General features: G+C 34.4%; 1 protein-coding gene across 8 annotated transcripts in view; it reads left to right on the top strand.

The window, feature by feature from the left end:
* LOC128231129 (protein cycle-like) overlaps positions 1–15201 on the top strand; it is a 90055-nt gene that overhangs the window by 60314 nt on the left and 14540 nt on the right. For all 8 annotated transcript variants that reach the window (XM_052943553.1, XM_052943548.1, XM_052943549.1 and 5 more), the window contains 3 exons: positions 6768–6874; positions 8247–8397; positions 11860–11948. In XM_052943553.1, the coding sequence (XP_052799513.1) occupies positions 6768–6874; positions 8247–8397; positions 11860–11948 (347 nt within the window). The remainder of the gene's footprint in view (positions 1–6767; positions 6875–8246; positions 8398–11859; positions 11949–15201) is intronic.

Genomic DNA, 15201 nt, shown 5'->3' with positions numbered 1-15201 from the left:
GGTTCACAGGTTTGGTATACTTAAATTGGGAATGTTTGAAAATCTTTTTGTTGGAACCAGCTTTGCAAACACTTCATGACTTGCTATTTTGAATAAGGCACCACAAGGCTCAAAATATGCCCTTGGGGCCAAAGCTGGCCCCACCCCTTTTGACCTTCTTTTCTATTCTTAAAGCTTCAGCAATGATATTTAGACCATGTCTACAGTTTTGCAAATGAGCATCAATGTTGTCCTCGGATGCCCTTGACTTTGACCATTTGACCAACTTTTTTTTAATTTTTAAATCTGCAGAAATTTTTACCATGAGTACAGTTTTGAAAGCATTTTTTTTTTTGTCAGATGGCCTTTACTTGGCACATATTATTTCAGATAGTTCATGAAACTAATCTGCTTACAATACTTTCTGGGTCAGATGTTGAACGTGCAACGTTTTCAGGTAACCCAAACACAAAACGTGATCTACATGTCTGTTGCCTTTTACCCATACATACATGCTCTGGATTAAAAATGCCCACAAAAGCCATGCCAGTAGAGCATAGGCACTTATGGGCCTCTTGTTTATTATTCAAATGACAAATCTGATAAAAACCAACTGATCTTGTGTGACCAAAATATGATTTATAAGGTATTATTAAAAGAAAGAACATTCGTTATAGAAAAAGAATACATGACATAAACATAAGAAATATCAACCTTGAGAGTTCTGGAAGCATTTTAAAGCTGCACTCTCACAGATTGAACGTTTTGACAAGTTTTTAATTTTTGTCTTGGAACGAGCCAATTTTTGCTAAAATCCAAGAAACCAGTTATATAAGACTTCTGTCAAAAATCAGATCGCAGATTTTTAATATATAAGTTTAAAAATTGATGTTTTATGCATTTTTCTTAAACTGTTAGTAACGGTTTAAGCCATTAAACATTAATTTTCGGAAATATGTTTTTGTGTCAGTAATCTTATATCATTGGTTTGCAGATATTTATTCAAAAATTTGCTCTTTCCAAGGAAAAAAAATTGATAAAATGGTCAATTTGTGAGAGTGCAGCTTTAAAACCAAAAAAAAACTCCAATAAATCCAATAAATATCTCTTTACAGACAATGATTTTAGTAATTATAACATGACAGCGGAGTCTCCAAAATCATTGTCCCCTGGAAGATTTGACTGAAAATTTTGATTTCAATCAACCAAATACAGTTTCTCCAGAACTTGATTAAGTTATTTCTTTTTAGCAAGTAAAATTTGTTGTTAAATCATTGAAAAAATGTAAAGCATTTGGCAATATCTTTTTATTAAATGAAAATATTTTATTGAAATTGTTCATAGATTATCTTTGCATATTTTCAACTTGTTTAACAATATATTACATTTGGGTTTTTTCCCAGAACGATGGATTGAAGGTATTATTATCGCCCTGCACAAAAAGGTTCTGAATCTTATCTTAATAATTTAATTCAGTTGTCTATTAAAAATATTTACTTCTGTTACTAAATAAGCGTATAGATAAACTACATGTATGTGGCGAATATTATATAATATCAGATGCTAAATTTGGATTTTAAAATGGGCTATCTACAATCGATGCTATTTTTATATATTATTCTTCAATTAAAAATTATTATTTGAAAATAAAAGATTATATGTCAATTTTGTCGACATCATGAAATGTTTTGATACTATCATAAGAAATGCATTTCAGTTAAAGATGTACAAATGTGGGATACCAGGAAAAGATTAAAAATTGTTTGCAACATAAATAAAAAATTCAAATCTTGTGTAAAATCAGTGTCTTCATGTATTGTTTTCTTTGGTTAAGCTGATGGCTAGCCTCAAGGGGAAGTTATGTGTCCTTTATTATTTTCATTATTTGTAGAAGATCAAGAATTATAATACCAAAATGATATTAACTCTGGTCTGCACTTATATAATAGATGATATTTCATTATTGTTATTATTTGCTGATGACATGGCCATTGTAGGCAAATCTCCGGAAGATATTCAAATTCAATGAAATAATGTATTGCAATGCATTGGAATTTAAGGTTAAGCAAAGAATATGTTTTTTCCTTAAAGAGACAGGCTTTGCCTAATGTTAGTTTGAACCAGGGACATTTGATTCGAAAAGCCAAAAAGGCCAAGAATGTTTTGTTTTTCAAATGTCATGATTTTGATTTTAAATTCAAGAGTGTATGTCAACTTTTTGGAGACTTTGTTAATGGCTCCATCTTAAATTACCCAGCAGAAATCTGGGGATTTACTTTATCTAAAAAAATAGAGAAAATTAATTTGAAATATGTAAAAGATTATTGAGAGTTATTACTAATACTTGCCATGCATGTGTATATGGGGAAAAAGGCAGATACCCTTTATATTGGCATAGATACATACATATATTAAAATTTTGGTTCAAGATTGTTTATCACTGACAATATTATAATCAAAACAGTATTAAACTGAGCTGTGTATTATTGCACTCAAAGTGGTAGCAATTGGGATTAAAATGTTTAAAGGATGTTAGCTAATTTTGGTTATAAGCCACATCGTTGATAGTGTTCTACATATTGATGTACATGTATTCATTTAAGCTTTCAAATGTCGATTATTAGATACTTTAAACAAGATTGGTTCAGAACAGTAGAAGCATATTGAATGTATTTATAGAACAGTCAAATCTTGTGACTTCATATTCAAACTGGTAGAAATGCCCGGAGAAGTAACACACCTAGAGCTCAAAGTAATTGTCAATGCTGTAATTCTTAATTGGATATCGAAGATGAGTTTTTACATATATCTGTTCTTATTTTCATAATCTTAGAAAGAAGTATATCAAGAAATACTATTTTGTAAAACCATAAAGTATGTCCAGTTATTAAATTCAACTAACAGAACAGACCTTATAAAATTATGTGTCTTTGTTAAAGAATATCTTAAAAAAATAAGATCAACTAAAATATATAATATGCTTACTAAATGTCAATACTTGATTACATTTATAAGCCATGTTCACCTTCTCGTGGATTGTTTTTCAACATGTATATTTTTTTGTAAATTATATATATTGTCATTGCTCGTACACTTTGATATATTGTATTATAAAATGTATGTGTTGTGATGATAATTATACTAAGTGCAAGTCAATAAGTCATACATGCCATATTTTCTGGAGACCATTCAGGGGGATTTGTTCAGAAAGGCTAAAAATTCAGGGGTATTTTTTGTAGTATTCAGGGGGATTTTTTAGCAGGTTTAAGTTGGCGAAATTTCAAAGTATTTAGACGCAAGTACGAAAAAATGTATTCACATATATTTTGCTATGAAAACCTCTAACTTTTTCATTATACAGAATTATTTTATGTCATGATTTTTCATATTCTTATGATACACTGTCATGTCATACTTTAAATAAATTTAACTTCCTCCAAAGTCTTTTAAAAAATTCTGCTTAATACTATCAGCTATGATGACGTTCAGACACTATGAGAACGGAATGAAAATAATTAATTTCTTCCTTTTCCAAAATAGTAATATTTCTTTCCTTTTGATCATTACTTCAAATTAATTGATCACTTGTTGTTAAGGTTTCCTTCAACCTTTTTTAAACCCTTGCGGAATTGTTTCTTTACATTCAGTTTCACTCACATACTGTGGTTTCACTTTGTCATTATTCCCTGATGTAAAATATCTAAATAAAAAAAATATATATTTTATCTCCCGCCGGGAGACTGGGGGATGGATAGAAATTCCGGGGGATTTTTCCCCCCGCCGGAGGATATGGCATGTATGATAAGTTGTCTGTCCGTCTGTCTGTCTGTCTGACATTATAAGCTCAATCTGAAATAAGAGTATTTTATAGAAATTTCTTATGGCTTTATTCAACACAATCCCAATTTACAAGGTTTTGTTTGTCAGTGTCATTGTCAAGGTAGTTGAAATGTGAGTGCTTCAAAATAAACATTGTTCAATTTTCAACGCAATTCAAGTTTACTTACTTTTGATATGTCAATGTGAATGTGAAGGTAGTTGATGCAAGACTTCTTCAAAGCTGTTTGGTTTCATGCTTGTGAGAAACTGAGAAACTGAGAAAAACATTCTGACATAAGCCCAATCTGTTATAACTTGTAAATTATAATCAACGCAATCCCAAATTATAGGGTTTTGTTTTGTCAATGTCAACGTCAATGTAGTTGATGCACGACTTCTTCAGAGCTGTTTGGTTTCATGTTTGTAAGAAACTGAGAAAAACATTCTTTCCTAAGCCCAATCTGTAATGATATTTTCAATGCAATCCTAGTTTACATTGTTTTGTTTTGTCAATGTCAAGGTAGTTGATGCACGACATCTTCAGAGCTGTTTGGTTTCGTGCCTGTGAGAAACTGAGAAAAACATTTTTTTTTATAAGCCCAATCTGTAATAAATGAACTTGTGTATCACCAGTACTTTAGAAGCAATCCCATTTTATAAGCCTTTGTTTTGTCAATGTCAAGCTTTAAGATAGTTGATACATGACTGCTTCAGAGGAAAACTCCTGTCACAAACTGAGAAAAACATGATCTATCTGTAAACATTGTACTTGTAAATATTTTTTTACCTATTGCCCATGTCTCACGTTTATTGTTTATATGTCTTCATCTGATACAGGCCTGGATGACTATTGCACCAGTCAATTGTAACCATGACCCCGCCCCTCCCCCCACTCTATTTGCAGGGATATTTTTAGCCGTTTGTGCCTAGGGTAGGGATTTTACCTGGGATTGGCTGGAAGTCAAAATCCCTGCTATTTCCTGCACAGGGGTTGGGTAGTGGGGGGGGGGGGGGGCTGGGGGGTTGGGGGGGGGGGTACAATTGCCTGGTGCATAAGCAAAGGAAAAATGTATGGGCAGGCATGCAGATATGGACTTATTTTGTAGATAGCTTTATTGGAAGTCAAAGGGACTTTTGCTTGGTACTAAAATAGTATTCTTCATCTAAGTCTTCAAAACACACAGTTCGGTATTCACAGAAACTATGTCCATATCGCTGTCTTGGTGTTATTAAAAGGATTATCAGCATTGGAGATTTTGTCTTATAGAAATATAGATGATATTATCAGGGCCTAGTTATTACTTTATCTGCTCCCTTTATCTGCTCCCTTTATCTGCTCCCTTTATCTGCTCCCTTTATCTGCTCCTTTTATCTGCTCCCTTTGCATCCATGACATTTCGGTTAAAGATATTTCAACAGATATGACATCTCATCCAATATGGTATTTGGTTGAATTGTACATTTCGTCAAAAACTACAAGTTGTGTTTTCGGTCACAATGGTTGAATCTCTGAAATATTGGTAGAATTTTCTTGAAAAATACAAGGGTGTCAAACGGGAACATGCATTTATTTACATTACATGATGTTATAATGGATGACAATGTCACACATTATTTACCAAATGTTGCTGTGCTATTAAATTATTGGATTCGACCTGCTAATTGCCTGCCTTCTCACTACTTCTTTGCTTAAAATGGCATGTACCTTACACATTTTCTATTGTTAGCTCTACTGGCCAAAGGCCAGAAGAGCTTATGCAATGGTAATGTGTACGTAGTATGTGCATCCGTGCGTCCGTGCGGTCATGCGTTCGTGCGTCTGTAAACAATTGCTTGTGAACACGATACAGTCTTCAGTTTTGATGGTATCTCGATGAAACTTGTACAGTATCTAGATATCCATTAGAGCTCGGTTCCTTTCGAAAACCAGCCAGATCCGCCCATGCATGCCTAGATTATGGCCCTTGATAGTATAAAAAAATGCTATTGTGTAAACAATTGGTTGTGAACACGATACATTCTTCAGTTTTTATTGTATCTCAATGAAACTTGTACAGTATCTAGATATCCATTAGAGCTCGGTTCCTTTCGAAAACCAGCCAGATCCGCCCATGAATGCCTAGATTATGGGCCATGAAAGTTTTAAAGAAATGCTCTCTATTTTTAGCCAGGTCTGCATGAGCGAATTCTATTTTTAGCCAAGTTTACATGTACATGTAAATTCAAGTCTAGAGTTAAGGGAGACAATTTGCAAGTCTAGGATTTTGAGAGACAATTTGCTTTTTGTTTCTGCAGCTGATTTTGTCAATTTCTCTGCCTTGTTCTTGTTGAAAGCCCAAAGGCCATTTTTTAGCTTTAAGTTCTGTAGTTTGTGCATTCATCTTAACAAAATTGGTTGTGAATGTTTAAGTTATGCACCTGGTGTCATTACTGGCCACACCCAGGGTTCACAGGTTTGGTAAACATAAATCTGGAAAGGTTTGAAAATCTTTTTGTGTGTTCGTGCATCCATCTCAGCACAATTGATTGTGAATGTTTGTTCAAATTGATCAATGTTGTCCTAGGATGCCCTTGACTTTGACCTTTTGACCAACTTTTTTTAACTTTTAAAACTACAGAAATTTTTACTATGAGTACAGTTTTGAAAGCATTTTTTTTTTGTCAGATGACTTTTACTTGGCACATATTAAAATAGTTCATGCAACTACTCTGCTTACAATACTTTGTGGGCTCAGATGTTGAACGTGCTACGTTTTCAGGTAAGCCAAACACAAAACATAAACCATATGTCTGTTGCCTTTTACCCATACATACATGTTCTGGATTGATATGACCACAAAAGCCATGCCAGTAGAGCATAGGCCCTTTTGGGCCTCTTGTTTTGTTATTGCCAGATGATTATTTGATTAATGCTGTGATAAGTACACTACCATACACTCCATATTGAATTGCTTCTGTGTGTATTACAGGACTACGATGGTGCTTGGTTATCTTCCTCAGGAATTAATTGGGACGTCTGTGTATGAGTACTACCATCAGGATGACCTCACACGGATGGCAGAAGTACACCGCAAAGGTACCAACTCAATGGTTATTGCCATTATTATTTACCAATCCGAAGGACGAGTGGCTGGCCATTCCTAGACAGTGTGTCACATCACTAGACCGATGTGTCCTAATTGAAGGTTGTGTCCTTTTTGGCTTATCTTGGCTGTAACTTTGCCATGCATTGGAGGATTTTAAAACAACTTGAAACCAACATTCACCATGAAAAGCCGGCATGTCACGTTCAATCCATGTCAGAAGGCCAAAGATCAAGGTTGCACTCAAGTGTCATAAGTCAAAATTCCTTGTATTTTTTACTGTCCAGGCTGTAACTAAGTTAAACTTTGATTTGGGAATTAACAACGTGCACCATGAGAAGCTTGGGTGTCATGAACAAGTCCTATGTCAATATTTCAAAGGTAAAGGTCATACTAAGGGTCATCGGTAAAAACTCATTGTATTTAGGCTTGTCTTGGCTGTGAATTGTCATGTTTTGGGTGATTTCAAAACTGTTTGGTTCAAATGTTCACCATGAAAGGCTGGCGTGTTACTTAAATGATCCATGCTATTAAAGGTCAGATTGAATGGTAATTGGTCAAAATTCCTTGTATTTTGCCTATTCCAGGCTTTAACTCGGCTATGCAATGATGAACTTTAAATAACTCACAAATGTTTACCAGTAACTGGCATGTTGCCTGAACAATGCCAACAAAACTGTTGGTGTTTTATTAAAAAAGCTCTAGTATTTATATAGGGAAGCATAAATAGTAACCCATGTTTATATGTAGGCCTAACCATCAGTCATTCAATTTGTCCAAACCTTCTGATTGCGCAGATTACAATACTGGTTTTCGTCACATTGCGGCATATTTAGTTATTTTATTTATGAAGACATGTATCATGAGAGATAATTGTACAATGATCACGGATCAGAGAGTTTTAGGTTCAATCCTTGGTCAGAGCTTCATAAATGAATAAGGTATGTCAGTTGTTAGGGAATTCGTGGATTTCAACGGGTCTAGGGACAAAAAAAAATGTATTAAAAAAGGTTAACTGCTTTTTGTTGTAACTTTACTTGTTGCTAGAATTAAGTCTACAGTTTGTTTATTTGTGTCAGGAGAAACCCTAAAAGGGCTACTAAAAGTTAAGTTTTTACTTATGCAGCAGGGTGTGCTTCTCTCAATTTGGCTCCCATTGTGGGCCTGATTTCCCAAAACCCAACACCAAACTATGGCACTAAGATAATTTCAAGAACCATGTAAATGCTATTTAACAAAGTGGGTCTCTCAATGCCACATGCAGTCTGTTTCTGGAATCTAATGGTCATGTTATTTGTAGATATTGTTTTAAATTTTGTTTTCGGTACATGTTTTTTTTATGTCATACTTCCAATAATCTTTCAGTTCTCAATTCTAAAGAGAAGGTACTCTCTGGTGTTTACCGGTTCAAGGCGAAGAATGGCTCATTTCTACCCATCCGATCAACAAGCTTCAGTTTTAGAAATCCATGGACCAAAGAGGTGGAATACATTGTCTCCACAAATACCTATATGCCGTAAGTGAAACTATAATGGAATCGTGACAAAACTCATTTTAAGCTCAACTTTTCAAAATAAGGAGTCTATGAGCCCTTGATCAACTTAAAAGGTTTGGTTTAAGTGTTTTGGCAACTTGCTATATAGCAAGAGTTTGTGGAGACCTTTAATGGGATTGTGTTTTGGGCACCTAGGGTCAAGGTCCCTGTTACTAAAAATAGAAAAATGGTTGGTAATGAAAAACATTAGTTCGGGTTGACATATTGTGACCAAATTGGCATATTGGAAGAGTATATAGAGACCTTTTATGGGATTGTGTTTTGAGCCCTGATAGTCATGGTCAAGATCACTGTTACTAAAAATAGAAAAATGGTTGACATATTGTGACCAAACTTGTTATACAGATAGAATTTATGGAGACCTTAGGTGGGATTGCATTTTGGGAACCTAGGGTCACTGTTACTAAAAGTAGAAAAGTTATTTACTGTTTAATTTGACTTTTTTTATTGCTTTTTACAAGCAAATAGTACATCATTATTATACCCCCACAAATGAAGTTTGAGGGGGTATATAGGAGTGAGCTTGTCAGTCAGTCTGTCGGTCGATCTGTCTGTCGGTCGGTCGGTCTGTCGGTTTTCATGGTTTCCGGACGATAACTCATGAAAGGTTGAAAAAATTTTGGTACACAGGTGTAACATCAGAAGATACAGGTCAAGTTCGATATTGGGGCTGGTGGGGCCAAGGTCAAGGTCACTGTTACTAAAAATAGAAAAACGGTTTCCGGACGATAACTCATGAAAGGCTTGACAGATTTGAACAATTTTTGGTACACAGGTGTAACATCAGAAGATACAGGTCAAGTTCGATATTGGGGCTGGTGGGGCCAAGGTCAAGGTCACTGTTACTAAAAATAGAAAAACGGTTTCCGGACGATAACTCATGAAAGGCTAGACAGATTTGAACAATTTTTGGTACACAGGTGTAACATCAGAAGATACAGGTCAAGTTCGATATTGGGGCTGGTGGGGCCAAGGTCAAGGTCACTGTTACTAAAAATAGAAAAATGGTTTCCGGACGATAACTCCTGAAAGGCTAGACAGATTTGAACAATTTTTGACGATAACTCATGAAAGGCTAGACAGATTTGAACATTTTTGGTACACAGGTGTAACATCAGAAGATACAGGTCAATTCGATATTGGGGCTGGTGGGGCCAACGTCAAGGTCACTGTTACTAAAAATAGAAAAACGGTTTCCGGACGATAACTCATGAAAGGCAAGACAGATTTGAACAATTTTTGGTACACAGGTGTAACATCAGAAGATACAGTTTGGTACACAGGTGTAACATCAGAAGATTTAGGTCAAGTTCGATATTGGGGCTGGTGGGGCCAAGGTCAAGGTCACTGTTACAAAAAATAGAAAAACGGTTTCCGGACGATAACTCATGAAAGGCTTGACAGATTTGAAAAATTTTTGGTACACAGGTGTAACATCAGAAGATACAGGTCAAGTTCGATATTGGGGCTGGTGGGGCCAAAGTCAAGGTCACTGTTACTAAAAATAGAAAAACGGTTTCCGGACGATAAATCATGAAAGGTTTGACAGATTTGAACAATTTTTGGTACACAGGTGTAACATCAGAAGATACAGGTCAAGTTCGATATTAGGGCTGGTGGGGCCAAAGTCAAGGTCACTGTTACTAAAAATAGAAAAACGGTTTCCGGACGATTACTCATGAAAGGCTAGTTTTTCTTGTCAGCAGTGTAACTTCTAAATTACTCAACAGATTTAAATAAAACAATACATGCATGATAAAAGAAGATGCAGTTTGCAGTAACCTTTGAGTTATGGCCTCTTTTCAAAGGAATGGTTTGCCATTCCTGTGTCCAGGCGGCATTTGGGGGTATTCGTCACTCCTGTGACAGCTCTAGTTGTATTCATTTCTTAAAGAAAGCAGCGTTTAGTCCAGCTCTTGTTAACCCTTTAGCGCATGTATACGAGATAGGCGGACATAGCTCATTAGCGGATATATACGCATCTGGCCAACCGTATCCATTACTGGATGTATACTCGTCGCCCGCATATTTCAATAGGGTCATTTCAATACTTCAATTTTGCATCTTTCTTTTTGTAAACAATATCTCGGATGTTTATAAAATTAAAGTTTAACCTTTTGTGTATTGATTTTCCCTTGAAAATATCATCTGCTAAAATGAGAAGGTATTTATACTCCCAATCGCAGGTGTGATATCCCATTGTGACATAATAAGACCACGAGCCGAGTACTGTATGGAAAATCCCCTAAATTCATGGATGCGTAAATCATTAAATATATTATGTCAGTTCAGTTTACCATTAAAATCAATAGAGATTATATTTATTTAAAGGTAATATTTTGTTTACAAACAATAGAAACAATAAGTAGCTGAGAAAATGATGAGTAAATTTTTTGTGAAGCTGATATATGTCCAGCATGGTTCCGGCCGTAAAATAGGTCAGGTAAACACATTTGTGCAAGCGTTTAGGATGATCTAGATCTTTTTATTCATACCAGAAATCATTTATCAGTTTTCTTTTTATAAACAATTTTATGAGGGGGTAATAAAGTTAAACAGACATCCTGGACTGGATCTCTCAGCTGGATGACATCGGATAATCCTGCCATATTTCTGTGTACTATACACAAGAACATCAATTGTCGGCTTTTTAATCCAGATGGGTCTTTTTTATGATAGGGGTAATAAAATTTAGATTGATCCTAGTATTTTATTACCCTTTGGTTTAATGCAATTATGACATTTCAAAGAAATGTTACAATTCCATCTTGGAAATGCATTCACAGATAAAAAAAAAAAAAAAAAAATATTTCATCATTGACACCATTTATTAGATAATTTAATTATCTATAAAAAATGTATTCACATAAAAAAGATTTGGCCACAATTATTTGGAGTATTATTGATTTTAAGGTCATACTGCTGTATTTATTTGCTCATTTTCAAATCTCCTAAAAGTACCTATACAGATAAGGACTGCTTATTAGTAAGTTGGCTATTGACTGGGAGGTGTAATCTGGCCACTTGTCTATGTGCTAAAGGGTTAAGATGATTTTTACATTAAGTGTTATAATTAGTGTAGGAATTACTTGCTTTTTCACATATATATATATATATATATATATCAGGAATTAAAATTTTCTTGAAATGTTGAAATGTGCAACATGATTGTAACTTTTATGACTGTAACTATCATGCCATTTAAATACATAGCATGATTTTGAAGCTTATGTGATGGTGATATATTATTACAATCACTTTCACAGTTTCTGAGTCTTCTATCAGTCATGGATGAAATTCACAATTTGTAGACATAATTATTGATTTAAACAGAAATTTGTCATTGTGATTTATCTGATTGTAGATTACCTTATTTATGAAGTGAATGATTTTTGTATTTTATAACCTTTCATGTCTCTACAGAATGGAGGAGGTCTCAAGTTCATGCCAGGGATATGACAATGTGATATCATTCGACTCCAACACTGATTGCTCAACAGAAGAATACAGTAGTGAGTAACCATGTCATATGTCTGGGTCATGGGAGATTTAAGTCAATCATATGAAACAGATTTTTAGGGCCTTGCAAAACAATTGTCATCCTATAGTAATCCCCCTGTTTGTCTGTCTGTAAGCCTGTCTGTAATTCTGTCCATTCGCATTTTTAACCAGGTTTTCAACCAGGTTATAAGAATGGGGATGCCAGTGGGAGGGTCAAACTTTGGTTTCAGCCGAATAACTTTAGCTAGCATTGATGGATAGTTATGAAAACTGGTGTATAGGTAGCTAATGTGAAGAGCTAGCTTGGGATTGCTTTAAAAGGGGGTAAGGTCATGGTCATGGTCACTGTTACTTTAAATAGAAAAATGGTTTCTGCCCAATAACTTAAGTAAGAATAGATAGTGATGAAAGTTGGTGTGTAAGTAGCTTATGTGAAGAGCTAGCTTTGGATTGGGGTCGGGGTCAAGGTCACTGTTACTAAAAGTAGAAAAATTGCTTGATTAAGCAATGGAGATTTAAAGATTAATACATGGCATTACATGTTCGACTCCTGCTCATTACAAGAACTATAACTCTCCTTCCCACTGTTTCTTAATTGACTTCCTTAAAATAAAGTGTTTTTGCAAGTGGATTTACTTGTCATTAGATCTTGAACAATTTCAGAAAGAATGTAACTAATTTTGAAGCATCCATCGATGACAATGTGATATTGTGAGTGTTATAAGGATCATATCTCAGGGACCCATTTTTACCAAAATCTCTCACTTGATATGATCTAAACTGAAATATTAAGACTTGTGCAAAAATTAAAACAAATAACTGTCCTTCTGTTCCCAAAATCCTCCATTGATAAGAATGTTGTATAAAAATATTCAAGTAAGGGATTGAAAAATTTGAATGAATTTAATGGCAATACATTTGCTATATTGTAATTTTTATAATCATTACTCTGTCATCCATATTACCAGGGTTAATCCCCCCTTAATAGAAATAATTATTGTGTTTTAGAAAAACTTTATTCAGTATCACTTTTGCTTTGGTAAGATGTGAAATGTGAACTTGTACACAAACTTATACTGGTAATCAAATTCTTGTGATTAATCTTCAAAGTAGGTACAGTAAAATGAAAATAAAATCATTGTATATAATTCAATTTAAATTCAAATATCTCAAAGAAAATGATCTAATAGCGGTATTTTACTGCATGTGCCATATTCGCATAGATATCCTGATTGACTCAAATTGTTGGATCTGTTGAATATGCTATCCTTTGGGGCCCTTAGTACAGCCTGTTGTGGGGCTCAAGTGCCCATTGTTATTTGGTAGAACCATGTTGTTTAGCCTTAGATGTAGCAGACATATTTGTATTTCATCATCTTACTGATTACGTCATAGCTGAGACAGCAAGACTACGTGAGACAGTAGGAGGAGACAGTTAAAAATGTCGTTCGCTGTAATTTATTATGAATTATGTAACAAGATAAACACGTGAGGTATAATTACCTAAATTGTCTCAATTTAATGAATTTATTTTGTTGTTTTGCTATTTACCTGCATGAAAATAGTCTGACCTATTCAAATTTAAAGATGGAATTGCACAAATTACTTTGTTTACCCATGTGAAATGAAGGCAAACTATTATTTAAAAATGGTATAAAGCAAGTCATTATTTTATCTCGTGCCAGACTGTAATTTTCATAAAAACTTACAAATTTTGAATCAGAACCCAAAAACCTTGTAGGACATCGAGCCAATATTCATTTGCTATCATGCACCTATTGTCATTTTCACAGTCTAATTACAGTGTGTGTATACCACGCGACAAATTGCATCATAAATGCTACGTCGGAAGGTAACATTTTGCTTCGAATGAAGACTTTAAACAAAGATATCTTCACTTTGTCTTCACCATTTTAAATTAAACGTTGCGCAGTCTACGCCGCTTACGGTGCCCCGCCTTCGGGCTTTTACCAGAGATTGATTGAGAGTTTAGTTTCTTTACACACTTCGACAAACCTTTTCACAGTTCGGCTGTATGACGGAGCACTGTCAAAACATTATTTTGAAATAGGTTTGTCGAAGTGTTTGATGAATCTAATCACCTTATCAAACTCCGGTAATAAAACAAAGGCGGTGCTCTAAAAGAGGCATAGACTGCCCTTTGTTTCATTTAAAATGGTATAGTAAAAGAAAAATTATCTTTGTTTTAAGTTTTCATTTTAAGCAAAATATTGCCTTCCAACGTAGCATATATGACGTAATTTATCACGTGGTATACACACACTGAATTATATCACAAGTTTCTGTACAGTTTAAGTCAAGGACTCTGGTGATTTTAACTAATTCAGTGGAATATTGCTTTCTAGTAGGGATGCAAACGAATATTCGAAAATTCAATCAAACGTTTGGTATTCGAATGTCAAAATCGGTATTCGAATATTCAATATTTTTGTTTTTGAATAAACAAAAAAATAAACCTTTTGCCTGCAACTCTTTTATTGTGTATAAAGTTCATTTGTCTTGTTTTTACAACGATTGGCCCCTAATGCCAGAGGTGTGAATGTGCTGACAATACACTAAACACGTGTCATATGTCATTTAGGGACATATTTTCAGTCACTAGAAAAAGTCTCTGTAATATGACAATAACTGGATTTTATACAAGTGATATCAGCAATTTCAATTTGTTTCTGTAAACTGTACATTATAGCGTTTTAGGATATATTTCCTCTATTAATGTACACTAGAAGACTCAAAATCCACATATTTTTTTTTTTTTTTTTTTTACTGGTTACCAAGTTAGTTTGGTTTTTCCATAGTTATATTTAGTAGAGGTCAATCCCAGAATGAGGCTGTTCGTCCTATGGCAAGACCCTCGATCCATTGGCCTATAACGCCATTTGACCAGAAATCAATCTTATTTCACATCGTTAACAAATATAATATGAAGGCAGTGGAATTGAAACTATTCAATTTTGTTTTTTGCTTGTTCAAAATGTTTTTCTGTTTTTCTTTCTGAACATGGGGAATTTCAGAGACATACTTGGGGAAATCATGGTTCGCCGCGCCTACTGGTTATGACACAGTAGGGTTAAAATGCTCCGGCTATTCCTTTAGCGAATAATAATAATAGTTTACTACAACTTCTAAAATATGTACTTGGTAATTGAATATTTGAATATTCGATCGAAAGAATATTTTTGCCATTCGTTTGCATCCTACTTTCTAGTATCATTTTTTTTCCATTTGCTTGGACACTATCCT

The sequence above is a fragment of the Mya arenaria genome, chromosome 4 (genome assembly GCF_026914265.1).
Source record: "Mya arenaria isolate MELC-2E11 chromosome 4, ASM2691426v1".
Taxonomy (NCBI): Eukaryota; Metazoa; Mollusca; class Bivalvia; order Myida; family Myidae; genus Mya; species Mya arenaria.
Note: the sequence above shows the minus strand (reverse complement) of the source record. Positions and strands in the feature narration are given on the sequence as shown.